At 38.0% G+C, this 27,872-nt stretch overlaps 1 protein-coding gene across 1 annotated transcript; it reads left to right on the top strand.

Annotated features, from left to right (window-relative positions):
* Positions 1 to 297: 297 nt before the first annotated feature.
* Positions 298 to 27,872, top strand: sdcbp2 (syndecan binding protein (syntenin) 2). The gene is made up of 9 exons (XM_041799353.1): positions 298 to 463; positions 8,850 to 8,901; positions 9,082 to 9,178; positions 15,716 to 15,816; positions 18,292 to 18,456; positions 20,839 to 21,014; positions 21,367 to 21,538; positions 23,575 to 23,666; positions 26,238 to 27,872. The coding sequence occupies exons 2-9, from the start codon at positions 8,851 to 8,853 to the stop codon at positions 26,290 to 26,292; spliced, it is 909 nt and encodes a 302-aa protein (XP_041655287.1). The 5' UTR covers positions 298 to 463; position 8,850; the 3' UTR covers positions 26,293 to 27,872.

Below are 27,872 nucleotides of genomic sequence, written 5' to 3'. Positions count from 1 at the left end.
TTTCCATTTACTACACTCAGGCTGGCTTTACAATGAACACAGCCTTCGTTGTCAGGGTTGTAAAATCCAGAAGTGAGGGCAAGGGTTAGATTTTTTCTTTCTGAAACAGGGTCCCTCCAGACTCAAAATAAGTACAAGACAAAAATGGTTGTTGTTATGTAATATCAAAATCTGCTCACCAGGTTAGGTAGGTCACAAAAGCAGTCACTAGAACTGACTGTATATAATTGGTTATTTGAGACAGATAAGGGGCGTGGCTTATAGCGTCAACATTGATTGACGTGAGATGCACGACCAGGAAGCTAGCGGTGAGATCACTTTCCAGAAGTCCCCCTTCTGTGCCGTCTCCACGACGAAGAGCTAGAGCGACGAAGACAGTTAAAAAAAACACAAAAATTAAGGAGTTAGCTGCTGTCTGATATTCCGAAGCGTCTGAGCTGATTTGACCACAAACACATTAAAGGTAAGACCGTCTCTTACTAACATTACAACCGAACCCTCCTTATAGCTGTAACGTTAACGATAAGACGGAGGTTTCGTTTACCTAACATGCTAACATAACGGCTAGCTGTTTGCCTCCCTGCTGTTAATGATGGAACAAAGACGATGTGCTAAGCGAAATAGCAAAAAAAGCAAATATTTTATGTGAACTAAGGCATCTTTCAAGCTGTTTAGGTTTTAAAGACAGTAAAATATCAAACTGTGTATGTGCTAACCAGCTAACAGTCGAGTGTTTGGTGAACGTTAATTTTTAATGAACGTGCAGTCATGCTCCGTATCGTTGACTAACGTTGGTTTACAACATCTTGTGTTTAAACTTAACCAGACACATGATATAATAACTGTGTTGTTTCCTAACTAATGTTCACGCAAGTATGTAACCCAGTGTTAGTATTACAGGAGACGCCTAATCCATCACAGTTTAGCAAACGTTAGTTAAGCCTTGCGCATTATGTCTGAGCTTTATGTAGTTCCTGTGTTGTTATGCCGTTAATAGCATCTCGTTTTGAACGTGTTTTAGGTATAATGGCAAACGTAACGTCAAGACATCTGTCTGTAATGTCTTAGTCGGCGTGTTATGACATGATATTAATACGTGTTAATACAGTATCCCTGGACTGTAGCAAAAGGGTGTGGGTCAGCTAAGACCTCTGTTCCTTTTCACCGTGGTCAGTCCTCCTCCTCCTCCTTTCCACTCTTTCCGTCTCTTTCCCAGCCATGTCAATAGACCAAAATAAGCTGCCAAGAAGACCACATTCTTTTAGATAACCGATTAGTTCAAGCTAAGTGAAGTTAGCTCTGTTTTCCTCCCCAGTTTCCTCCAAAGCTTTTAGTTTGCTAGCTACATACTTTCAGGCTGTGTAGCAACCAGCACAACAGAGATGTAAAGCCTCTTCCTGGACAGTTCTCTTTAAAGCAGACCGTGGCCTGTGAAGATACAGCTCTGTATGCAGGCTAGCTCTGTGTTAGCTGGAGGGAAGGAAGGTCCCTAGTTTTTTCACAAGGACAGTGGTCTGATCCAGGTTTCTGACAGTGAATAATAATTGGGTCATCCAAAAAAAAAAAAAAAAACCACACACACACACCAAAAACAAGACCAGATCCAAAAGAGACATGTTGTGACAAGAAAACTTGTACTGAAAATGTTGCACTGACATACCAGAGTCCTTGTTTTTGTTGTTTGGATTATGATTTGCATTTTTCCCACATGAAACCAAGCAGATGGGATAACTGTAGCAAATGAAAAATGTTCTCACCGTCTTTTATCTCATTATCCAACAGTCATTTTTGTTTAGTCAGATGCTTATTTGTAAATATGATGCCAACAACATTAAGATATCTTAAAGTGTTATTTATAGGGCAATATAGGGAGTATTAAAAGATACACTGCTGCTATCAAGTACTTGTATTCATAATCATACTTAGCATGAGATAATGACAGCATTGATTGGTTGATATCTTTTTTTTCAAGACTGTAAATGACAACTTAAAGATCAAAAGCAAGTGAATGACTTGAAAGATCTGTTACTTGCATCTGCAAAAACTAGGGGTGTAATGGTATCAAAAATCTCTTCATACAAAGAATGGGGGAAAATAGTGACGTCAGTATTTATTTAACAAAAACTGCACTATTAAAATTACAGTATCTACAAAAAGGGTTTGCAACAGGCTTTAAAATATATACATATACTGTGGCTCCAGCATGTTTACTAAACCTTTGTTGACCACCACTGAAAATAGCTGTAGGTCTTGGGCGAAGTATTCACAGATAAACCTTGTGATCTGTTGAGCCCTCGTGTGTTGTGGGAAAGGATTGTGAAAGCTTCAGTATGGCTATTTTGGCCTGGCCAGATTCTGCTCCTCATATTATTGCAAATCTTTTCGGAGTGACGATTTGCCAAACACGTCCTTGCGTTACTTGTCTTCCCCCATCAAGTGTTTCACCACAGTCTGGGATATTGTTTTTGTTTGTCCGTCACCTTTTCTCATTTCTTGACGCCAGGAAACCAAAATGCTTCCACGTGTCGGATTTAAAAGTCACTGGAGTCACCACAATCTAAAAAACGGCTCTCCCTCGCCACTTGTAGCATCCACCATTTCAAGCTGTTGGAACAAGCCAGCAAGTTGAGTGCAAAGGATGATGGTTACGCAAAGGCTGATGGTAACTGTAGTTCCCACTTCCCTTTAGTCCGCTGAACTAAAAATAACACTTTTTGCCCCAAAGACCTATCGTATGAAACCATAACAATATTGAAACGCTTCTGTTGCTCTGATATCGTGATGTTAACAATACCATTACATCTCTAGCAAGTACTTATCCCAGTTTACATGAGTGAAAAGGAGTAGGGAGAAATATAGTCTTATTTAACCCTACCTCTTTAATTTCTGCTTAGATTTGATTAGTAATTTCCAACTAAAATGAAAAGTTTGTCTTAATTTACCATCAGTTTTGGTAGCATGATCCCATTCTCTCATTTGAACAGGTATTGGGATATTTCAACAAAAATTAGGATGACAAAAGTACAGAAGAGTAAGAACTGCCCTGCTTTATTGTCAAGAGGAGAGTCGAGGAAACTTTGCTGAAACTGTTATGATATTGTAAGGGTTTTTTTTTTACCGGTGTTCTTGGTATATTAGTAAGCACCAAAATTTTGCTCTGGAAGATGTGTTTTTTTTCATGCATTCTGGGAGTAAATAAATCAAAATGTATTTTAAAAGAGTTATATCCAAGTTGTCAGTGTACCCAAGTTATTTAGGCTATTTTTATTGAAATTACATATTTGAGCCACAGTGTCCCCTGTCTGGGTATTAAATGAACCATTGGTGGAAACCCTGTTTATTGTGGTTACTTTTTGAAAAAAAAAAAATATATATATATATATTTCAAAGCAACATGAAAATTTAATCCGTTTTATTTTGTCATGGAATGATTTCTCTGCACCCAATTTATTCAGTAGCATCAAGACTGTTCTGTCAGTGTTTCAGCAACACATTTTTCCCTGTCAAGTTCATTTAATAACACAAAGAATTTCCAAGGTAAAATACTGTCGTTCAAATAAAGGAGGAATGTAAAGTGAACAAACAATCACAGCTGAAAAATAAACACTAGAAGGTATTAAAATGGCCCTCTGTGTCCACTAACACAATGATGCACTTGTCTGTGAGGACTGAGAATAACTGAATAGAGTAGTGGCTGGAGTAGCCGGAGTGTGAGATCCTGCAGTGATGTCATTGTGGTTGGAATTATTCTTTCCTTTAGCTTACTGGTGTTAAAATGAATGTTAAGCCACACATCCTTCCAGTGTCTGTACATGGCAGCAGCATGGGACACATTCAGGGATTTGTTTTGTACTTTATTTTAATACAATACAGTGTCTTAAGGTTAGTATATTCAGTGGAAATTATGTGTGGGGTACAAGAAGAATTGGTAAGTGTGGTTTTCTTTATATATAAGATTTGAATTTTGGATTCATCTGCTGTGTTTGGTGACTGCTTTTTGTACTGTGCTTGGCAGTTGATCAGAAAGTCTGTTTTTTCATTAAACCACCAGCCTCCACACTTTGTTTTTCTGTTCCTTATTGAACAAAAGATGTGCTCCCAAATCTTGTGATTATGACACATAATTGTCACAGTGTTGCTCAGTATATTGGTGGGAAGTCGGCGCTTCCTCTGTTCTTATAAACGATGTGCACAGAAAATACAAGTCAAAGTTCATGAGACTCTGTGTGGACTTAATATTTGTGTAGCACAAACATTATAATCTTACAGGGGATTCTAACTCATTAAGATAAGACTTGTCAGGAAGAATGTGGGTTTATGAGAAAGTGGTGTTAGGAATATTGGAGAATAGAAAAAGAAACTTAGTGAAGATGTAGGTCACACTTTGAGCAAAATGAGGTTTAAAGGGGGAACAGATACCTCATAAGATCAAGATGTTTTAAGATGTCTTTGTGGCTTGGCTACATTCTTGCTTTCAATTTTCACACTTCTCTTACATTTAACAGATCAAATATTATTATTATTATTATTATTTATTATGAAGAATGATTCAAGTTTTTTTTTTCACTGACAAAAATGTCTTGCATTAATTCTCCATTGAAAGCAGCCAAGTAGACAGTAATTTAACAAGGTAGTTCCTTATTCTTGAGGAAAGGTTGTATGGGGTACATGGTAGTTGTAAGTATATTTGCCACAGCAAGGTCCTGAAGTACTGTATTTTCTAAGTTCCACATGTAGGTCTCTGGTGAAGGACATAAGTTAACAGATTGCGTATATACCTCCGTCACCAAGTGACTTAAGATCTCCCCAGTCCTGAAGTTTCCATAGAAGTTGTTCCCCCTTGTGTAAAGACTTGTAGAGTCTCTATAAGCTGCTATTTTTCTTCTGTCTACCCAGGTATCCTCATGTAAACCTGTAATGTTTAGTATTGAAGTCACCATTTTTTATTTTGGTGTTATTGTCTCTTTTGTAGCCTGCAGACCTAAACAGCTGATCAGTATGGTGCAGGCTTAGGAAAAGGTTTTGTGCACTGAAGTGGTGCTAGAACAACGTGGCTTTCCTGTAGATAAGTAAAATTCAAAAAATGTTTTTAAATAGCTTACATTTACTCAATATTGTTTTTGGCTTGTCTTTCTTGGAACTAGCTAAATTATGTGGATCAAACAGCCCTGTCTGCATAGCCATATAGCAGGGCTGTGCAATTATGGCAAAAATCTAAATCACGATTAATTTAACTTTCTACCTCGGTTACGATTAATGAAGGATTATTCCATCCCCAACCTCCAACTCTGTTTTTTTTCTGTAAATATTTTTATAATTCTGAATTAAATAACTGAAAGGAACATGCACGGATTAACAAGTTATGGTTATTCATTGAAACAATTGAAAAAAAATCCACATCAGCTGAAATGAAAATGTTCTTTGTAAAAAGTCAAATTTTCCAAGAAAAGTAGAAAATAAACAATTTGTATTTCTTGCTTAAAGCTTAATTATTTTTATACTGTTGTATAAAAAGTAGAAAATAACTTTGCTGCTCATGTTGTACAGTTGGCTCTGTTTGAGTTTTAGCGGGTGGTGTCACACTGTCACATGACTAGTACTTCTTCATCTCTTGGGTTACCAGCAGGCTACACGCCTTGCAACACCTGGCTGCCCATCACATAACTACTCAGCTAGCAGTTTGTTTTTAAGGGGGTGGTGCATTAGTAGAGAGAGATGTTACCATTGACACGGCAGGTTTACATCAGTTAGAGGCTCTAAATGTCAGTTTTGATTATTTGTCAATTAATTGCTCAGCTCTACTGTATAGGCTAGTATAAGTGTCAGTCTCTGTTTAAAGTTGCCATGGTGACCCAGCATCTCCTGGCCTAAAATACTCACAAGTACTTCATGCAAACCTGAAAATACCCAACCATCTCTTTAATGAAGGAAACGTCCCCACTTTGAATCATATAAGTCAGTATTTCTCAACTGGTGTGTCTAAACCCAAAGTTGGGTCACAGAATTGTTTTCATGAGTCATGAATTGGTACTTGGAAAAAACTTTGGGCAAAGTATCAAGGATGTATGGAAGCTGTAGGTAGATATGTTCCATATATTAATTTTCTTTTTTGCTGGACAAGAAGTAAATTCTGCTTGATTTCTTGGAGGTTGACTTATTCATACTGTTATCTTGGAAAGACACATCTTGAACAAAGTTGTTTTGTCATGATAATGTCTTAATCTTCAACATCTTAAAAAAGATAAACAACCATATGTTTTTGTTCTCACAACAAAACAGTATGAAATAAAATGTTAGGATGCGTATGTTTGACTTGTCTGTTTGTCCAGTCATATGCTTTGTTTCATCTAGGAAAATGTTTTTCATTCAACAAGTTTTAGTGGTAGAGAATGTGGGAAATTTTTGTCATAATTTCACATTAGAGAGGCGGTTGTGGGTCCCATGGCTAGACCAGTGGAGAACCACTTTTATAAGTCATGTAGACACCAGGGAACAGAAAGAAATGTGGTCACTAGATTAGATTAAGGAAAAGCTAGGAATTGATATGATTCCCATGAACAGATGCCAGACTCAAACATAGTCATGTTTATGACTAGCCTTAGTGCTACTTGTCTGTGCTGTTCTGATGTTCTGCTTACATAATCTCAGCCAGCTGACAGACTGTAACCATTCATTTCCTCATTCTGTGTCAGGCTGTTCATTGTTTAGAAGCTGTTATGTTTCCCTCTTGGTCGAGATTGTTTGATGTAAAACACATGTGGTTCACAACATCTTCAAGGGCTGAGGAAAACTGACCATCTGGATGCTTTTATGTCCTTTTTCCTTCTTCTTTATTTGCTCATGTATTGTATATTTTACAGCCTTTACTTCACATAGGTGAACTGTATGTAAATTATGTCACAAGTGAAGCTCGCTGTATGCGTGATCATGAAACAGAGCAGTTTCTGTGTTTGCTTTGTCATGCTCTCTGTACTCCTCTCAAATGGTTTATAGTTGCATCCTTTACAGCATTAAGTCAAGTTGGCACACACCTGCACCTTAAAATCAGCCGGTATGAGTCAGGGTTAGATAAGAGAGATGCGTGTCTAGATAAAATAATGTGACGCAGATGTCACAAAGGCATAACACCCATAAGAATAAGTACTGTCATTATTCCCATTGTGCTGTACACATAATGAAGGTTTCTGTGTGTGTCTCATTACCTCACTTGTTTTGGTCATTGGTGCTGCTGTTGTATTTCTGGAGTTTTTTTTTTCTAAATGGATCCTTACTGGGTACTTGTATTTTTGGCATTGTGTTGAGTTATCTTCAGCATGTTTCAAATGCGATTTATTAACTTCATTCAGTTTGTTTGTGGTTACAGACCAAATTGTTGGATTGTCGAGCATGCCAATCCATGCAGCAGTCTTATCTCAGAAAGGATTAGCCTTAAAAGATCAGCCTCTTTCACTGGAAATCAGTCCTTGTTTACTGCTTCATAACAAGAGCCCGTGCTAACGGCAAAGACACATAAATGTCAGGATATTTTACTTGAAGACAACAAACACAAACACTGCAGTGCAGTGCCACTATTTGTGTTAATTCTAAGCCTAATGGACTCACAGACTCATGCACTTCAGGTCAAGAGTCATATAAATTCATGTGTGTTTAGTGCTCCAGCTTTTGGGTGGAGATTAGGATTGGCCTATTGTTCATTTGTTTGTTTTTTCCAGGAAAAGGCTTATGTCAGTGTCTCTGCCTCTCGAAAATAAACACAGGCAGAGTTGCTTAAATGCTGCAAAAATCCTTGTCAGTTCTTATTTTGGTCTATTTAAAAAATGACTATTTAACACACAGACTGTGAATTCTAGATTGTAAATAGCACCAGTAAATAAGTTAGAGTTTGTTTAGGGGGGGTTTCAAGAGGGAAATAAGATTTAAACTTCCTGAGTGACAATTTACATTGCATTTAGTTAATTCCACAATGTGCATTTTCCGTGCAGCCTTTAAATAAATCATTTTATATTACAACCAATATAATGTTAGATTAAACGAGGGCTGAACAATTTTGAAAGCAAAAAGAGATTTAATTTTGATGAATCTGACTTACATTGCAAATCTGCTAATAATTGTTGCATTGAACGTATTGATCATTTTTATGCCATTCTCATATTCAATAAGAAAAACGTAAAAAAAAAAAAATGAAGGAAGTAGGATGTTTGTTGGCAATTCTAAAAATGTGGTCTTTAAATGATTGCATGATATCTAATGAATAACATCTCTGCAGCAAAAAAAGTTCTAAACTGGTGTTTTGTCACAAATTTTAGGCCAAGAAATATTGTACCTTCTGCAGTTTTCAATTGAACAAATGTTGTGTATTGGTTGCACTGGTATATAGGATGCCCCCCCCCCCCCCCCAACAGATATCCATCCCCCTCTTGTCATAAACTTATTATCTCCCCCCCCCCACCCCCCTCGGTTTCTCTCTCTTCTCTATGTGACCTGCATATTTTACATCTGCTGACTCATGTTGTGTATCTAAACAATCAACACCGACCTTAAAGTGTTAACCAGATTATATCATAAACTAACAGATGCACTGGAGAGGTTAAAAAGAATGGGAGCCTTTATAGCAGGAGAATAAAAAGAGCACAGTGTGGCACAATAAACAGGAGAAAAAAAGAGTGTCAAAATTAATTGATCTTGACTGTCTTAATGGCAAAAAACAGCATAGGAGGCTTCATATTTATGAAGGTCATATGAGATGATAACAGGCTGGTGATAACAGTCTCGTGAGTGTTCTCTCTCATACAGCTTTCCCGTCCTCCATTTCTCAAGGTTCCTCACATCTGTTTGTGTTTTCTCCTCAGGATGTCCCTGTATCCATCCCTCGAGGACCTCAAGGTCGACAAGGTCATGAAGGTAGGTTTGTCAGGATAATGGATAATTTTTTCCACAACATATATTAAAGCCCAATATCTAAACTGTAGGGACGATATTTTTTATCTTTTGTAAAAAAGGACTTACAATGATATTTTTCCAGAAAGAAATATAATCTTAATGTACACTTGTGGTTCACTGCTATGTTTGGTTGCTTTATAGGCCCAGGCCCAGTATGCCCACACTGCTACCACAATGCCAGCCATCTCTGAGGGAACCTACCAGCCTCAGCCCGTAGCTGCTGTGATGCCATCATCAAGTGAGTTTCACACTGATCACTGAAAGTTTCTAAGAGCATGTATTATCCCTGTTATCCCTTGTGTTTTCAAACTGTCTATAGCAAGCTAATTAAGGAAACTCGGCAGCCATTTTCTTAAGTGTCTGATAGACGGCGTATGCCTCTTGGAATGGGAGCATATTCTCTGAAAATTCAGTGAAGCAGGCTGTTAAGGTTAAACAACTACCAATGATGCTTTGCTTATCTGTGCAGCTTAAAGTCTATATCGTAAAAGCCTTTATTGTTGGTCCATAACATCCCAGGGTAGTGCGAGTTCATTAGTTTCTGTGTTTCATAGGTCAAAAATAGAGTTTAAATTATGCAGTAGCTTTAGCTTGGCCCACTTTAGCATTATAAATACAGAAAAACATATTTTATTGTATTTTTTTGCGATTAAGGGAATTAACTTTGCTGAAATAGGAACATCATGATGTAGATTTGTCAAAAGCAAGGGTGTAAAAACTTTTGGGGTCTGTCCTCTAAAGGAAAGGAAAAGAACTTTTAAAATATATGTTGAAATAAGGTAGGATGCATCATTTCTGATGTATTTCATGTCGTGAGGGAAACAAGGGCTTTAAAACTAATATCGCAGTATTTATTTTTCGCTATTATAATAATACTCGATACATAGTTTGGTGATTTTCTTCTGTTAAGAAACAGCTAGAATAAAGTCATGTCCTGTTCAGATCTGGCGCAAATACACACGGATCTTTTTACTGAAAGCAAGCCAGACATGTCAACATATTTTTTTGAAAAATGGCATAAAAATAATGAACATAATATAAATAATCCTATGGCCAATAAGCGTAGTACTGTTAGTGGTTCTTGCTGCTGAAATTTGATTGGTCAATACAGATTAAACTATAGATGTGTTTCAGATAGGAACCAAAACATTTTACACAATGAATAACCAGAACTATTGTGAAAATTAAGAATATTACAAAGGAAGATTGGAAAAATACCTCTCTTTCGACATTGTTACAGCAACACATCTACCTTTGTCTGCTGGCCTATCTATACATGTCATGTTTTCTTTTCTCCCTCATTTATTTTTTGCACTTCTTTGGACAGTAATCAAATGCACTTAGTAAGAGAAAATAGATGGGAGGAGGAGTTCTAATCTTAGAACAGTAAAGGAGGTAAATGGGCCTGCACACCAGATATGATTCTCTCTCTCATTCTGTGTTTGCCACTCTGTTTCTTTCTCTCTCACTCCCTAGTCAGAGGTTTATGTTTTTCTGAGTCAGTGTCAAAGAAAACATGAACTCGGCAGTAAGCCAGAGTTAGATGGAAGAAAAGAGCTAATGATGGAAAAAGAGCTCTTTAGTTTACAGAACACAACTTTTCTGCCTATTTTCACTCACTTCTCCCCCTTTTTATTCTCCCACTCATTCACTTTCTCTTTTCTCTGTTTGGATTCAAAGTCCTGTGGGCTTTTGGGCTTTTGTTTTACCTCAGCAGAGCTAGCTGTGAGTCACCATGGAGACTAGCTCTGGCAGTTGTGCTGGGACCAGGCCTGATGGGAGAAAGAGAGAGGAGGAGTTGAAATGAAAAGGGGGGAGGGCTAGATCCAGAGGGTGTAAGGGTGAGGAAAAGTAGAGATGAGAGGAGTTTGTTCTCCTGGTGTAGAAAAGGAACACAGAGAGGTATATGTGAAAGACTTGATTGACATCAACCCCAGGCCACAGCCCAGCCAGATTCACTAATGCTGGAAAATCGCTGCCCCTGCCTTTAGTTTATTTCAGTAACATGACAATTCTTACTTGTAGTAATGTTTTCTTCAATCATTTATGTTAGCAAAACACAAAAAAGGTGCTCACAAACCTGTGTGCCCTTTTTAAGGAGTGTCAATTTAAAGATCTTACCTTTAAGAATTTCTCTGTCTTGAACGTCCTGCATTATTAACAATGCAGACATCACTTTACCCCAATTGTTTAATATATCTGTCACATCTCTGCTGGTAACTGATTTCATCCTGGGAACAATTTTTACATTTGTAACAAAAATCCAAATGTTATCTTTTATTTTTACTAGGAATGGTTGTAAATGGCTGGCTGAAAGATTAAATTTGCCACCAAAGGGGCTAGTCAGATAAATCAGTTACTAATATTTTTCCAATTATGGCCCCCGAGCTCAGTCAAATGATCTGTCTGAACTGTAACAGAGCTGCCTGTAACTAGCAGCCACTGTAGCTCTGATTAATGGCTCCTGCCATGCTCATGTAATGCTCTTCTACCCAGATGTAAACAAGAATAGTGAGCATAAAACATCAATAGCATCTCACAGAAGCAGTGAAGTTTGGTAGTAAGTTGCATCAAGGCTGTGGTAGTTTATACTTGCATATAACAACTCAAACAAAGCAATGAGTAATGACTGTGGGCTGATGGAGCTAGCACACGGCAAACAAATTGTTTACCCACTTAAGCCATGATACTGTGTTAAATAGAGCTCCGTTTGGACTTTTGTTTGAGTGTTCACTTAATCTACTACTAGCTTACTAAATGTCATTAAAATGTGTATTTTATCAGATTTTAAATTGGTTACCTAGGGATAGGGATGGAGATCAAAACCAAGGAATGTAAATTGGGATGCACGATATTATCAGCGGTATATCGGTATCAGCCAATAATAGCTTAAAAAGTTGATATCGGTATCAGCCGATAATGAAATTTACGCCGATTTGCACAGCCAGTAATGTGACATCATAATCAAGCGCACGCAATGACGCTGGAATGCACCAACAACAAACTCAACATGCCGGCTGTGTAGAAGAATTCTGAGGTGTGGGAACAAGGACAGCAAAGTAGCTGTTTGCGTCGCTTGTTAAGTACATATGATGTGAGGAGGAGCCCGACTTTATTTTGCATCTAAAAAACATCACCCTGATGACTACAAGGACTTTCTTAAGATAAAGAATGACAAAACTTCGTGCCAGGAAAAACTTGTCGACAGCTTCTATTTAAGTCATTCAACAAAGCTAAAAAATACAGCAGCGACCACCCAGAGGTAAGGAGCTGAACAGGAAAATCATTGAATTTATTGCTCTTGATAATCAGCCTTTCAGCGTGGTGGAATATACGGATTTCTGTGGGCTAATGATGCATTTATAGCCTCGCTGTGTTATACCTAGCAGGTACGTATAGCCTTACCTGAACTGCAAAACTTCTTTTCCAGTCACGTAGAGAAGCTCCTCATTAAAGCTAAACACAACGGATATATGGACATCAAGTGTCCGTTCTTTGAGCATGTTGGGCCTCACTGCCTCAGTGTATAGATGAGGATTTCACTCTTAAAAGCCTGTCTTACACTCACAGGAGTGCTCACTCAGCAGCCGCTTTTGATAACATGTTTGGGATATGGAAAATAGAGAAAAAGAACATGCATATCGTGCTATGTGACAGTATGCAAAACATGGCAAAAGCAATGACAGACTTCTGTGTGCCAAGTCTCCTGTGCATGGCGCACACTCTGCAGGTGTCCTGTCTCCAGCATTGGAGATGTGAGTGTCACTGTGTTGTTACAGAGCTGTTTACAGCGAAATGCCCATGAAACTTGGTTGCTGCTGTTTATTGCACTCAACGATGCAGATGACTTTGGATTTACTGTTAAAAATACATGTAGCATGTAATGCACTTGTAACCCAAAGACATTACTGTAGGTTTTTCATTATTGTATGGCTGTATTTGAAAAAACAACAAAAAAAAATACATCCTTCATGTCTGATAAAAATCAAATGTTTTGTCAGTTTATTAAAAAGATAGACTACCAATATTAAAAAATATGTATTTGTAGTACAGGATGGAATTGGTGTTTTTTACAGTGGAAAAAATGTAATTAACCCATTGAAGCCTGAAAACACAATTTATAGCCAGAAAATTCTTATTTTTTGGAACTGAAATGTTTATTTCAATTTCTACTGAAATCCAAATTTCCATAAAATTTAACATATATATTTTTTGTATCTCATTTGATACATTAGGTGTTTTTGGTAACTGATAATCTACTTGAGGGCATTTTTATCATTTATCAGATTGTATTCAGAATTTTTTGTTAGTAATTTATTGATCCATTTGATGGGATAGAGGTATCATAAAAGTATGTATCAAATATAATACAACAGGCTTTAAGGGGTTAAATATGGGTATCGGCCAAAATAAGTTCAAAAATATCGACATATCGGATATTGGCAAAAGTCCAAAATCGTGCATCCCTAGCTGTAAAGTCCCAGTTCTGTTTTTTTTTTTTTTTTCCAAAGCTTGGCAACCTGATGTGTTAGCTTATCAGTACTGCTATGAAGTCTGACAGGTTTTATGGTGTAACATTATTTTATCTTGTCAGCGATGCAAATCATATGTCAGTTCTTGCACGGGGGAAAATAAGCTTGAAGCACCTCAGTGCTATATATCAAATAAACCATTAAGTAGGTCTACTTTTGACTGCTGACTTAAAGAAAAACAGACTCTGGCTTTTCTGGGAATAGCATACACACATGAAATGGGATTCAGCTGCTACAGGGTCCTTTTACTCTTTATCTCCTCAGATCAGTGCTGAAAAGTGCTTTGTCTGTTATTCAAAATTATTAATCTGGTGTTGAAATAGATAGATAGTGGTATTTATAAGGACTCAGATGAGTAAGGAGTATTGATAAGGATATCAACATCAATAAAAATGACATATCTACATCCTACCAGTGGATATCCATACCTAAATGAAATTACTGCTGAATAAATTGTGCTTCCCCACTTTCAGCGAACTTCCTTCACATTTCCCTTTGAAATTGAGTATTTTTTTGATCTGATGCTTTGAAGTCTTTCTTAACAGACTGAATCCCTTGTGCAGTCCACTTCTCAGAAACTACAAGGCAAAGGAGAGCAGGCTCTCCAGAAAGAGAGGAACTTAAAGAAAAAATTTCACTCAACCCACATCTAGTTTTAAAGGAGACCGAATAACTTAGAACCTAGCTGTTTAGGTTGCATATGTCTGTTAAAGTGAGACTATTACTCAGTTGTGAGTTTCTCTCTAGGTAAAAAGGGACCATGAAAGAATTAACTCCCTAATTTAGAAACAAGAGCTTGTGTTCAAAGGCAGTTTCTCTAATGCTGCAGCTCAAAGTAGATTTCTGAGCAGACAGAGTTCAGGTTAGGATAAAGTGCAAGAACAATGAAATGCTGTTAAACTGAATGAAAGAGCCAATAATAGTTTGCTATTTTTCTTCTTTTGTGGCTGGAATTTGTTAAAGTTGAGACCAAGACAGGGTTGTGACAAAGGAGCAAATCATGAATAAAGGGCATAAGAGAGGGTAACTGCAATGACAGGACACTCAGTTTTCAGAAATAATGGAACACCAACACCAGTGCCAGTGTAGGAGTATGAAATGAATCACAATTGACAGAGTGCACTTTTTTTTATACTGAAACTTTATACATACTGCCAGAAACATGTAGGTGTTTAATCCCATTTTATAGTGCTGCACCATAATGAGAGCTAACGCCAGAAGTGAGTGGTGTTTGTAGGTACAGGGTGTGTGTATCTTTGTGGTAAAAATCAATTGCATGTTGACCTCCTCCTTAAATTCTAGTTTTGGAACCAATGGTGTTGAAAGAAGGAAAAACTTTAGGACTGTATTATTTAAATTAATACAGCACACAGAGTTAGTTCATACTATTGTATATAGATGTTTTTAGTTAAGTATTTTGACTCAAATTGTGTCTCCTGATCTACTCCCCTGATAAGCTTTCATTTTGTTTTTCTGGTCCAATTCTCTTTATTTTAACTATTATTATCGCCTAACATAAGGGCTATAGCAACTGGTAATATAGTAAGTCATGCATTAGTTATGATATTAACACCAGCACATTTGGACAAGTAACCAGATTTATACATTTATTTGAGAAGCTGAATCCAGTGCTTTGTGTGAGGACTAGTCAAATCAACAGCCCTATAAATGCTGGCCATGGTAGGGAAGGATATTTTTATGAATTGGTTATGTTTAAGCTCAAACAATTTTCAACTTTCTAGCACTGATGCTTTGTGGCAGTTAGCTTTAATATTTATTTTCCTCCCTCTTTTTAACTTCCTCACATGCCCTTTCTTTCACCTTTGCCTGGATAAACATTGTAATCTGCTGCAAAGGCAGGGGCAAGCTCCTGTCATAGGCTTTCCATCATAACAGGGAATTGAATACTGATGCCAGGAAAGTTTTACTGCACTGCAACACAGAGTGCTCATTATTAGCATTCCTCCAATGGAGGCCTGATCCAATGTGATGGACAGCATGAATAAAATATAAGGTGTGGGAAAGAATGAGATCTACTTAAACCACTACTTAGGGACTTGTGTTTGCACAAATGTGAATCTTAAACACTATAAACTAATAATCATATAAAAATAAGCAGAAAATGCAAATTGAGTTTAAATGCTTCACTGCTATAATTTTCTTTCTTGTACTTTTTTCTCCCTATCCCCTCTTCTTCCCCCACTCTCTGCTCCCTTTTTCCATCTCTCTCTCTTTTCCCCCAGGCTTGTACCCAAACCTGGAGGAGCTGGGTGACTACATGGGTTTGTCTCTCAACAGTGATGAAGTCCAGAGGAACCTAGCCCTAGTACCTGTGGCTGACAATGTAAGTGTTTGAGAGTTTGTCAGTGCATGAAAACATCAGACGATATGAATGAATTATTAAAGAGTGCTCCACAGATACAGTACAGCCCTCTTGTAGCATTGTTGGAGTACAATTGAGAAGAGCAAGCTAAAGAGGTCTGAAAAGTTCACCTCCTTACTTCACAACCTTTGGTTGTTTTCATTTCTTATTTCACGCTCAGCAGCCACCAACTTGAGTGATAATATTTCAGAAGTACTGTAAAATCTGGTTAGTAAGGTGCCCTTTGAAAAGTAAATTTTTACATCTGAAACTGTTTAGCGTAATATTAACTAGTTCAACTAAGACACCATTATAAAATGATGAGACGGGTGCTGATATTACTTAGAAGCTACTATATGTAGGAGTTTAAACTGTTTTTTTTTCTATATTACTTTAAACATGACTACTCCAATGCATATTATATATAAATATATTAGTTGAACCCTAAATATTTCCCAAAGTTTCTGAAAACAGATATTATTAATGGTCAGAATTTGGGTGGGGGGGCACTGATGCCCTAGCAGTTGAAGGCGCTCTCCATGTATGCAGGCGGCCCAGGTTTGAATCCAGCCTGTGGCTCTTTGCCTCATGTCTCTCCCCACTCTCTCTCCTGTTTCCAATTCTGTCCACTGTCCTCCCCTATCAATTAAAGGCATGAAAAGCTGAAAATAAACCTTTAAAAAAGAATTGTGATGGGACATGTATTCTAATTGTGGCTGCCATTGGTTGTGAGTTCAATGGCCTAAAGCTCACCCCCTTAACGCCAAACTTCCTCCACCCAGCCCCTATTATGTCTCACTAAGCAATTTTGGTTAGGTTCTAGGTTGAGTAGAAACCAGGCCTACTGCTCAGCGCAGCAACTTTTGCATCTTACTTCTTATTTTGAATTGAGGACACTGTTGGTTGGAAACTTAACCCCATAAGGTGTATTTACTAAACAGCAAACAGATGTTTAGGTTTCATTGTTAAATTTCTCATGAGGGAGAAAAGCTGTAAAAAGGGGCCTTTTTGATCACCCTGCAAAGGATTCCAGCATTGGCAACCCCTAAAAGGCAATATTTACATCTTTTCTCCCTCATTTGGGGAAATCTATTAATTAAATCAAATTCCAGCTTACCATTTAATAGTAATTATTTTTATGTTCTGTTGGTTAGTATTATATGGTAAATGCAACATGTGGAGAGTATTTTTTTAATGAACAGACTTGTCAATACAAAACATAAAGTAAACAGAAGAAACAGGTGGAGCTGAGTAGCGCTGGTCTGTACTCATCATCTTGTTTTACTGTTTTGATTGAAAGCTCCTTGGCAGCAAAATGTACTTACTGTGCTTTTCAGTGCAGTTACCAACATAAAACACTGCACATGAACAGAAACTTTGACTCCATTTATGTCTATTCCAAGCTGTGTCTACATGCTCTCAAGTGCTGCATTACATAGCAAATTAGACCAGATTAGAGAGGTTTTGCACCTCTTTGAGTCAGGTTTCTCCATGCTTAGGTCATAGTCCCTCGATTAAAGGAAATGGGATATACTGTTCAGTAAATAAACCTTATAGAGGGCTGTTTGAATGAAAAGACTCTTTGGTTGAAGACAACAAGTGACCTACAGAGGTGGGCAAAGCAGCCCACAAGCTGAGAGTCTGTACTTCACAACTTTCAATGTGGGCTGAGAGCTCAACTACTGTATTATAGAGAGCAGGCATGTAACCTCTCAGTGGCGAAAACAAATTGCAGTGAAAGAACTGCAAAGCTGCAAGTTGTTGACCTCGCTGAACATAATCAAAATCGTTTCAATGGAAGACGGTGTAAACCTTAATCTGCTCTGGGAGAGCCCAAAACAGCCCACAGTTTTTATACTTATCATCTGGATTTAACATTGGGATTTATAAAGTTCTCCCTGAAGACACTAAGGGCTTCCCTTAACTGTTAAACACTACCTTTAAACACCATTCAATGTATCAGATCAGTGGTTTTTTTTGCCTTGTACCATTTACTGCAAATATAAAATGATTTGTAGTTATGATAAACAAGTAAACCCTTCCAATATAAAACTCTGTGAAACCTCTTACTTGAAATCCCTCTGTGATTAAAAACTTGTTTTAGTGGATAAAAACAGTATTCTGTTCCTGGATATCCACCATCACTGAGTGACTCACCACAGGCCTGGAGCTGTGTGTGGGAGAGCGTGAGCTCTTCACTCCCCCTCCAACTGTGTGTATGTGTATGATAGGGATGTCAAGGCTCTCTCAGCACCCTAGCTTAGTCAGCTGGCATGTAACCATCTGGTGTTCTCTGCCATTTACTGATATCTTCACCTCCACAGTGATGTTTTCTAATGTTTAACTTCAAATGAATTGTATTACATGCCCCCATAATCTGTGATTCCCTTTGTTCTTACTCAACCCACTCTGACTTTCTTCTTTCATGCCCTCTGTGTCTTTTTCTTCTCTCTTCAGCAAGTGGCAATGCCCGCCAGCTCTGGTTATGGCGGGATGATTCGACCAGTGACAGGGGCAGACGTGGGCATTCGGAGGGCAGAGATCCGCCCCGGGTTGAGGGAGATTATCCTCTGTAAGGACCAGGATGGAAAAGTGGGACTGCGGCTCAGAGCCATAGACAATGTGAGTCAGCATCACAAACTTTTGATGAATTATTCAGCCCAGACTGTCATCAACGGCCCTTTGACAACAAACTCATGACTGAGGAAATTCACGCCCACTGTTTCTGTTTTGCTGCACAAGCTCATGTAGTTCTTGGTCTGGGTCTCTGCATCACTTGGTGTATAAAATCAATTTTTAACCCCTTTCTCTCAGTGTATGGTGCATCCTTATCGATTACTGGGGTTTCACCAAACCAGCTTTAACTACATTCTACCTGTAGTGAATCTGACAACTTTTTGGAGCGATTGCCAATCTGGATCATTTGAGAGGTCAGCAGCCACATTAATTAAAAAATAGAGTAGTTTGATCAGCACAGAGCTGACTTTTTTATACTGTCTCCCATTGCAAAATAGAAGAAAAAATGTAGGTACACAACCTTTTTTTTTGTTCTTGTAATATAAAGTTTAAAGGGTTACAAAACTAGCAGTCCTGCTATTATGTCTTCTGGTTGTTTCACAGTAAAGACCTGCCTTTATATTAAGATGCAATTATTATGAAACACATGCATTTAGTGGAGTATAAGTAGCTTTAGCTGCAGCTTTAGCTTACCAAAACAAACAGTGCTCTTTCTGTGTAAATTCTTTTGAACTAAATGGACCAGCTGGGTATAAGCCCTGGTGTGGTTTTATGTCTGACTTAGAGCTAAAAATTAGAACTTAAACTTCCAACTTGAAGTTATGCCCTCTGTACACCAGTTTAATCTATGCCCTGTTAGAGATTACATTTAGTTGTAACTGTCATGTCTAGGACAGAGCAAGTGCAAGTTAAAAAATCAGACCATTAATCAAGGTTAATATAAATGGAAAAGAGGTAATGGTCAAAATACTTTACACAACAGCAGTGTCTTATTTACAGGATGTTCAATGAAAATACATTAAGAGGAGAGAGAGAGAGTCATCAGTGATCGAACAACAAACATACTGGAATTTTACTCAGAGAGTCAGTCAAATGGTCTCATTTTAGCAGGCAGGCCCTGTTGAATAGCTCTCCATTTGTGGTCAGAGATGCATGCTGTCCCCACCCTGCTTGAGCTGGTTGCTCTCAGTGCCTGCCCTCTTTCTAACAGTCTTTTTCTCATTATGTCCAAATCATCAATGTAAAGAAACTGATAGTATACACTGGTTTTGTAAATAAACTTTGTGGGGCACAACCTCAATAAGAGGATCCCCAAATTCAAGACACTAGAGTAAATGGGACACAAGTATATTTCAAAACACAGTGGAAGGCAGAAATTATGTTAATTAAAGCGGTGTTCATGGGACAACAGCGTGTCCGGCCACACAAACTTGTCTTGGGCTCTTCTATGCAGTTGACAGAACTTTATTCCACTACAAATACATAAGAAGGCAGCACATAGTTAGCAAGACTTCAACTTAAAATCAGATTTGCTGGATCTTTTCAAATTAGAGAGAGGTTTGTTATTTGAACATGAACGCAGGTGAGAAGACTGGGCTGAGCTATGACTTTGAGATTCTTTGTGAGATTTGTTGCACTCGGCACAGAATCAAGTCAAGAAGTTGCTTGTAGCTAAGTCTGACATAGAAGGTAAGACCTACTTTATGCTGGTGCTCTTGGCTCCTGGTAGATTATAATGAAAAGGAAATGTGTTTTGCACGGTATGAGTCTTAAATTAACAGTCACCAACAGCCAAATTGAGGTTAATTATCTTTTTTGCAAAAAATCTTTAAACTTTTCACGGAGAACACTCTTAGAAGCTCTGCCCTCCCACTCTGCACATGATCTGTTTTATACTTTTTTATGACAGAAAAACAGAATTGATCTATTTTAATATATAAATAGAAATATGTAACACAAATTATCTTATTAGAACTAAATCCAACACAGGTTATCACTGTAGAGGACTTCATTGGTATTTAGACTTATAAATCGTGTGGGAGGAGTTCAAATTTTAGTCCTGTTGAGGTCAGAAAATAAACAGCAGGTGTTTTTGAGAAGAAAATTTTAGACACTTTATATGTAAGCCAGCAATCACACTGTCCTGTAAAAAGTGTCTTTGGTAAAACTGAAAAGCAACCTTATCAGATAAGACATCAAGCATGCCAAATAAAATGACTGTGAGAGCCTCACAACTTTATGAGGCTCATTAACAAAGTAAAGTATTTCAAAAGCATTGGAGGAGAGTATAATTTCCACCCCATAAAAAAAGTATCCAGGCACTGTTATGCATGTTTTTTCCTGTTTTTTTTAAGATTTAATCTCATGTTCTTCTCGATGTCCTTGACTCCTTCCTCAAGTTTTCCCTCGCTTTCTCCCTTCTAACAGTCTCTATAATGCCTCTTCCTCATTTTGAACATTTCATCTGTTTCCTCTTTCCTCTCTCAGGGTGTATTTATCCAGCTGGTGCAGGCCAACTCCCCTGCGGCCCTGGCTGGCCTGCGTTTTGGTGACCAGGTTCTTCAGATTAACGGACAGAACTGTGCCGGCTGGAGTGTGGACAAGGCCCACAAGGCTTTGAAGGCTGCTGCTGAGACTCGCATTGAGCTGGTGGTCAGAGACAGGTGAGGCCACCTAATACATTCAGGTCATGGCTTGAAAGAGTGTTTGCTGGATTCAGTCCCCCCAGCCCCCTCTCATCACAGCCTACAGTAATAGTAGCTGAAATGTTTGTCTCCCTCTGCTGGATGTCTCAGTGACTTGCAGCTTGATTCTCAGATGTCCCTTTTTTTTAATTTCACAAAGATTATCCAAAAAAATGTTCTTTCTTATTCGATTGCTTTCTGTCTCGCTGTTGTTTATGCTTCCAGAAAAGATTTATTTCTATGTTTTATTACGCTAAACTACTCTTCATTTGTCCTGTTGTACTTTATACCAGTTCTTTTCTTAACCCTATTTTGTCTCATGTGTTTCTAGGCCATTTCAGCGCACCGTCACCATGCACAAAGACAGCTCTGGCCATGTGGGTTTTATCTACAAATCTGGTAAAATCACATCCCTGGTCAAGGATGGCTCTGCTGCCCGCAATGGTCTGCTGACTGAACATTACATCTGTGAAATCAACGGGCAAAATGTTATCGGACTCAAGGTCAGGCACAGCTTTATTCTATAAGTCTTGCTATCAAACAGTTTGGTCATTAAAATATATAAACTGTTTACCAAGTGGTCACCTTATAAGACCGTCACATTGATTTTTGGTAGCTAATATGAATTTTGTATTGGGATAGCTGCTCACATACTGGCAGAATGTAAAATAACAAGGGAACATGCAGCATTTTAAGTAAGTGAAGCCTCCACCAGCTTCAGTCTGTGTTGAGTTTGTATCAGTCATGTTGCCATAGTTTGCTTCTAGTATGGTGTTTTCCTTGAAGGCATGTAGTTTGATCCTGCCCTGTGATGAAGCCTTTGTATATAGCCTTACAGTGGATATAAAAAGTCTACACACCCTGTTTAAATGCCAGGTTTTTGTCATGTAAAAAAATTACATCAAGATAAATAATTTCACAACTCTTTCCACCTTTAATGTGACCTATAACCTGTACAATGCAATTGAAAAACAAACAGAAATCTTTCAGGGAGATGAAGTAAAAATAAACAACTGAGATAATGTGGTTGCATAAGTGTGCACACCCTTTTATAACTGGGGATGTGGCTGTGTTCAGATTTAACCAATTACATTCAAACTCATGTTAAACTGGAGTCAGCACACACCTGTCACCAATTAAAGTGCCTCTGATCAACCACAAATAAAGTTCAGCTGTTCTAGTAGGCTTTTCCTGACATTTTTGTAGCCACATCTTCCAGCACAAGCCATGGTCCGCAGAGAGCTTCCAAAGCATCAGAGGGATCTCATTATTCAAAGATATCAGTCAGGTGAAGGCTACAAAAGAATTTCCAAGGAATTAAATATACCGTGGAACACAGTGAAGACCGTCATCATCAAGTGGAGAAAATATGTCACAACAGTGACATTACCAAGAACAGGACGTCCGTCCAAAATTGATGATAAGACGAGAAGAAAACTAATCAGGGAGGCTGCCAAGAGGCCGACAGCAACACTGAAGGAGCTGCAGGAATTTCTGGCAAGCACTGGCTGTGTAGTACATGTGACAACAATCTCCGTGTTCGTCATATGTCTGGGCTATGGGGTAGGGTGGCAAGACGGAAGCCTTATCTTACAAAGAAAAACATCCAAGCCCGGCTTAATTTTGCAAAAAGAAATCTGAAATCTCCCAAATGCATGTGGGAAAATGTGTTATGGTCTGACAAAACCAAGGTTGAACTTTTTGGACATAATTCCAAAAGGTATATTTGGCGCAAAAACAACACTGGTCATCACCAAAAGAACACCATACCTACAGTGAAGCATGGTGGTGGCAGCATCATGCTTTGGGGCTGCTTTTCTTCAGCTGGAACTGGGGCCTTAGTCAGGGTGGAGTGAATTATGAACAGTTCCAAATACCAGTCAGTGTTGGCACAAAACCTTCGGCCTTCTGTTAGAAAGCTGAAGATGAATAGAAACTTCATCTTTCAGCACGACAATGACCCAAAGCACACATCTAAATCAACAACAGAATGGCTTCACCGGAATAAGATTGAGGCTTTGGAATGGCCCAGCCAGAATCCAGACCTGAATCCCCTCGAACATCTGTGGGGTGGTCTGAAGAGGGCCGTGCACAGGAGATGCCCTCGCAATCTGTCAGATTTGGAGCGGTTTTGCAAAGAAGAGTGGGCAAATATTGCCACATGAAGATGTGCCACGCTGATAGGCTCCTACCCCAAAAGACTGAGTGCTGTAATAAAAGCCAAAGGTGCTGCAACAAAGTATTAGTTTAAGGGTGTGCATATTTATGCAACCAGGTTATTTTACGTTTTTTATTTTATATTTTTCCCCTTTAAAGGTTTCAGTTTGATTTTCAATTGCGTTGTACTGGTTATAGGTCACATTAGAGGTGGAAAAAGTTGTGAAATTATTTGTCTTGTTGTCATTTTTCTACATCACGAAAACCTGGCATTTGAACAGGGCTGTGTAAACTTTTCATATCCACTGTATGTACATGTTTGAAAATTGCTTTAACCTTACATTCATTTGCTCATTTCACTACTCTTATGTGAAAATTTCAGGACTCTCAGATCAAGGACATTCTGACCACCTCTCCAACCGCCATGACCATCACCATCATGCCCAAGTTTATCTACGAGCACATGATTAAGAGGTAGGACTCACTTTTTTAAGTTAACCAGTTTTCACTTACAAAGCAGAGGCATAAGAAATACACTCAGAATAGATTTCAACACATTTTATCAGGATTTACAATCAGTGTTAATGACTAAAGTGGGCTCAATTGAAACAGTTATCCAAGCAGTCAGTGCTGAACTTAATGAAAGAGCAGAGCTCTCTTATTCACAGAGCTGTTAGGCAATATCAACATGATCTAGCATTCATTGCAGGAGAGAAGCTTCAGAAACATTCTTACTCGACTGTGTTTTATCGGCTCTGTCCTTGCCTCAGTTAATTCTTTTACATTATTTTTAGGGCCTTTTTCTGCCCTTGCTGAGACAATACAGTTCTCCCTTTGGCTCAAATTACAAGAGAAAAACATCAGCTACACTCTGTTTAAGTTATTCATTTTCACATCATCATCTGCGCCTCTAGCTTTTAACGCCATTTTCTAAGCTAGATTTTTATACAAGCTTATAAGTGGTATTTTCATAACATGGAAAACCATTGGAATAGCACCTTTCAAATATTCAGTGTGTCTTTTTGATTTAAATTTTCCCTATAGTTATTCCCTATATACAAGTGTTGGTCAACTACAATAATCTGCTCACCATGCAGTGTTCCATGTCATCTACCAGTTCCGTTCCAGTCTCCTTACAGTGTGGGAAATGAGTAGGCGTCCACAACAAAATCAGATAGAGCACACTGGTTCCAATAACATTGTGAGCGACACAGCGCAACACAGTGAAACATACTTTATTTACCCTAGTGAATTGTTTGTATTTTCCTTTCTGCCATGGATAAAGTACAAGTTATGAGAAAAAATGACAAGACACTACAGAAAGATTTTCCTTTTGTTTCCTTTTGACACAGCAGAGCTTGCAAGAAAAGAGGAGACAGTTGTGCATCAATCACACCCATGCCTGTGATTTTCTTGTTTTGCTTTGACAGCACAAACAAAACCATCTCACTCACCGCTGTCACAAGCTTGATAATACAAAGCACCACACTTCTGTTTCCTCCATCTTAAAAATAAAATACTGAGATGTTATACTGTTTACAAGGAGAAACTAAAAATTACAGAGTAGAGAAGTAAATATTTTATCGAGGAAGTGTGGACAGTGAGCATCATGATCCAGATCGATATCTGACCATTGTGTGCTGTTAGGAAGGAGATTTACTTCCTGTTTCACCTTGCATATGCATCCAGCTACGGCTCAAGCATAATAGTAAATGTACTTGCCTGTATATGACACGTTACTGGAGGATACTTGTAGAGGGTTCCACCAGAGAGCTGAGGCTGTATACAACAATCTGGGGTGTGGGATGTAAACTACAAACATGGTAACACTCAGGGAGGTTACTATAATGTTAATTCTGAAATCTGAATTTTCTTTATAGTGATATCAATAATCAATAGTTGCATTGTAATGTTATTTTTCATTATTATGTTAAAATAAACCCACCAGATGTGTATTTAATGAAGATTAAACAATACAGCATGGCAAAGACTTCTACTTCACTGGAAGTTTATGTCTATCTCTCAGTGGCTTCAAGATGTAATGTTTTACCTGGAACTAGAAGACAAGTGGGGAACTCAAGGGCAATTCAGAGAATTTTTAAGAAGTGGTGACCCTTACTGACATATTTAAACTCTTTTTGGACTTTACCAACAGGATGAACAGATATTATGACTCTTAATATCCTAAAACTATTTTTTTTTCAATCTAGTACTTTATTATTTAATTTAAACATACCATTACATTGTATTGTTATTATGCTTAAACAAATTGGGTTTTATTTTTGTATTTTACAGTCTAGTTAGTAGTGTGGGGGAGGGAAATTAGCTGTAATAATAATTGTGATTAAACAATAAATAGTTAGAGTGCTGATATTTATTTCTTCCTCTAGTTTGTTGGGATATTTATATATATCACAATGTCATATAGAATAAAATGTAAACAGTGAATATTTGTAAACTTGAATTGTTTGATAAAGAAATGAACATAAAAAAGTAGATTAATACAGGCTCAGCCTCAACTGATTAGATGTCACCAGTTTGCATAGTCACTGCTTGAACTGAAACAGCAATATTATTTTCATTATTTTAACAGGGTAAAACATCAGGTTTTCAAACAGTTTGTTGCAGTTCACTTGACAGCCATTTTTGTCTCTGAGCAGTGGCAATAAGACATACTACACTTGTGGGTAATTGTGGACTTAGTTTAACAGTTTGTCTCCAGATCTTTACTGTCACACCTCTTCCACTTCTGCAATAACCCTACCACACATGTGTGTACAGTGTCACACACTACATCTGTTCTTGAGGACATGCACAGCCAACATAACAGCAAGTGTATCTCCAGCCTTAGGATCCAATTATAGTTGTCTGCTTTGTTTGAGCAGAATCCCAACTCCCTTTGATTATGTTGTGATATTATTATTAAGCACAGTTTTAAAAACAAGGGCCTAAGTAGGCCTACATCAGATGTTTCCCTCCAGAACTATTTCTTTTAACATTATCCTCTTTGTTGACAAGCTTATCGGTGCTTTTTTTGTTTTTCAGGATGTCCACTGGTCTGCTGCGATCAGCCATGGATCACTCTGTCCCTGAGGTGTGAAGACGAGGAGGAGGACTGTAAACTGTCAGGATGTCTACAATGCAGAGATTTATATCTCTCTCTCTTCATCTCAATCTATCTCTTTCTCTCTTGTCTTTACTCGAATCTCTCTCTCTCGACTCTCTCTATCTCCATACCAAACCACCTCCTGCATCACAATCTTCTGCTTCATTTTTCTCATCTGTAACATAACTCGTAAGATGCCTTTTTTTCTATTCTTTATTTTGTTTCGATATATTCTTTACCTTTTCTACATTTCCTTATCTTTGTCGACATGCCCAGTACTTTTTATGTTAACCTCATATGCTTAGTATTACACGTTTACTTTTGTTTTGTAAGTGAGATCAAGGACAGTACAAAATGTTTTTTAAGCCATGCACACTATCATGAGTCCAGTGCTTCCTCCTCATTGTGGAGATGAATCATTGACATGTGACTTTTCATCTTGTGAAAAACTGAAGAAGCCAACCGTCAAGTTGTCAGATACGGCTGTGCTCCCTGTCCCTGCACTCAGCCCCTAACGTATGTACATAAAGAAAAAAATGCTGACTTGTTTTAAGATAACAGTGTACAGTTGTTTTTACAGGGCCAGTAAAACTAATTCATTTTAGCGTAGTTGTTTTTAGTTTATACCATATGTTTGTGTAAAACAGTGTTGTTTTGGGCAAAAATTAATAATGATAATAATTTTTGTCTTTTTTGTTGATCCCTAACATTGATGGTCCCTGGATTAGGACATAAAAATAAGTGTTTCAGCTTCTCAAGAGATGGTGATTGATCACTGAACCCCACTTTCCTGTCTCTGTGGGCAAATGTCTTGATGAGACTGATATGTTGGATTTGTAGGTACAGTCCCGGGGGAGTGTAGGGAAAAGGGCAGCGGTAGTTTGTTTCCTTATGCAGCTGGGATCAAATCCTGTCCACAAACAGTGTTAAAGCTGTGAGACAGAGGGTCAATTAAGCAGGACCACAGTGCAGTAGGAATAAGCAGTTCAGTCTTATATTTGTCAGATATGGTCTTGTATTTCAGATAAATTTTGAGGGAATTGTTGGCATTTCTTTGGACAGGATATGTGCTGGACACACCCACTAAGTGCACTTTCCACTACCTTTGAAAGGGTTGTCTTTCCTGTTTCCATTTCAACAGCAAGTTCAAAATGTTTCTTTTTTTTAATGATTATTGTGTTTGTGGTGCCTCATGTTAACGAGAGAACTCATGAAAACAAACATGTTAGCTTTAGGAATCTATAAAAAATTTGATGCTGAAAATCCTGTGCTCAAATTTAAATTTAACATCATGGGTTGAACCAATCAACTGTCTCTCCTCTGCAAAATGTTATCTTCTGTAATATTCCTTCCTATACTGAGGGGGCGCACTGAAAGCAGAGCTTCTGCTTCTTATGTAAAGTTGCTCCTTTTTATGCTGTTCATGTTTGGATGCATGTATTCCTTTAATTTTTTAGGTATGCAATCTGATAACATTCACTGTCATTCTGTAAGAAAATGCTAGAAAAATCTAAAAGTTTATATACGATTGTGACCAAGATAATATTGTAAAACAAATAAACAGTCTCTCTGTT

This window comes from Cheilinus undulatus, linkage group 11, assembly GCF_018320785.1.
Source record: "Cheilinus undulatus linkage group 11, ASM1832078v1, whole genome shotgun sequence".
Classification (NCBI taxonomy): Eukaryota; Metazoa; Chordata; class Actinopteri; order Labriformes; family Labridae; genus Cheilinus; species Cheilinus undulatus.
This window is presented reverse-complemented; position numbering and strand designations above follow the sequence as displayed.

Excerpts from the sequence above, each read along its gene's own strand:
- sdcbp2 (XM_041799353.1), top strand. The coding sequence starts at position 8,851 with ATGTCCCTGTATCCATCCCTCGAGGACCTCAAGGTCGACAAGGTCATG. Across the intron at positions 18,457-20,838 it reads GGCTCAGAGCCATAGACAAT|GGTGTATTTATCCAGCTGGT; the intron begins GTGAGTCAGCAT and ends TTCCTCTCTCAG. Across the intron at positions 23,667-26,237 it reads TACGAGCACATGATTAAGAG|GATGTCCACTGGTCTGCTGC; the intron begins GTAGGACTCACT and ends TTTGTTTTTCAG.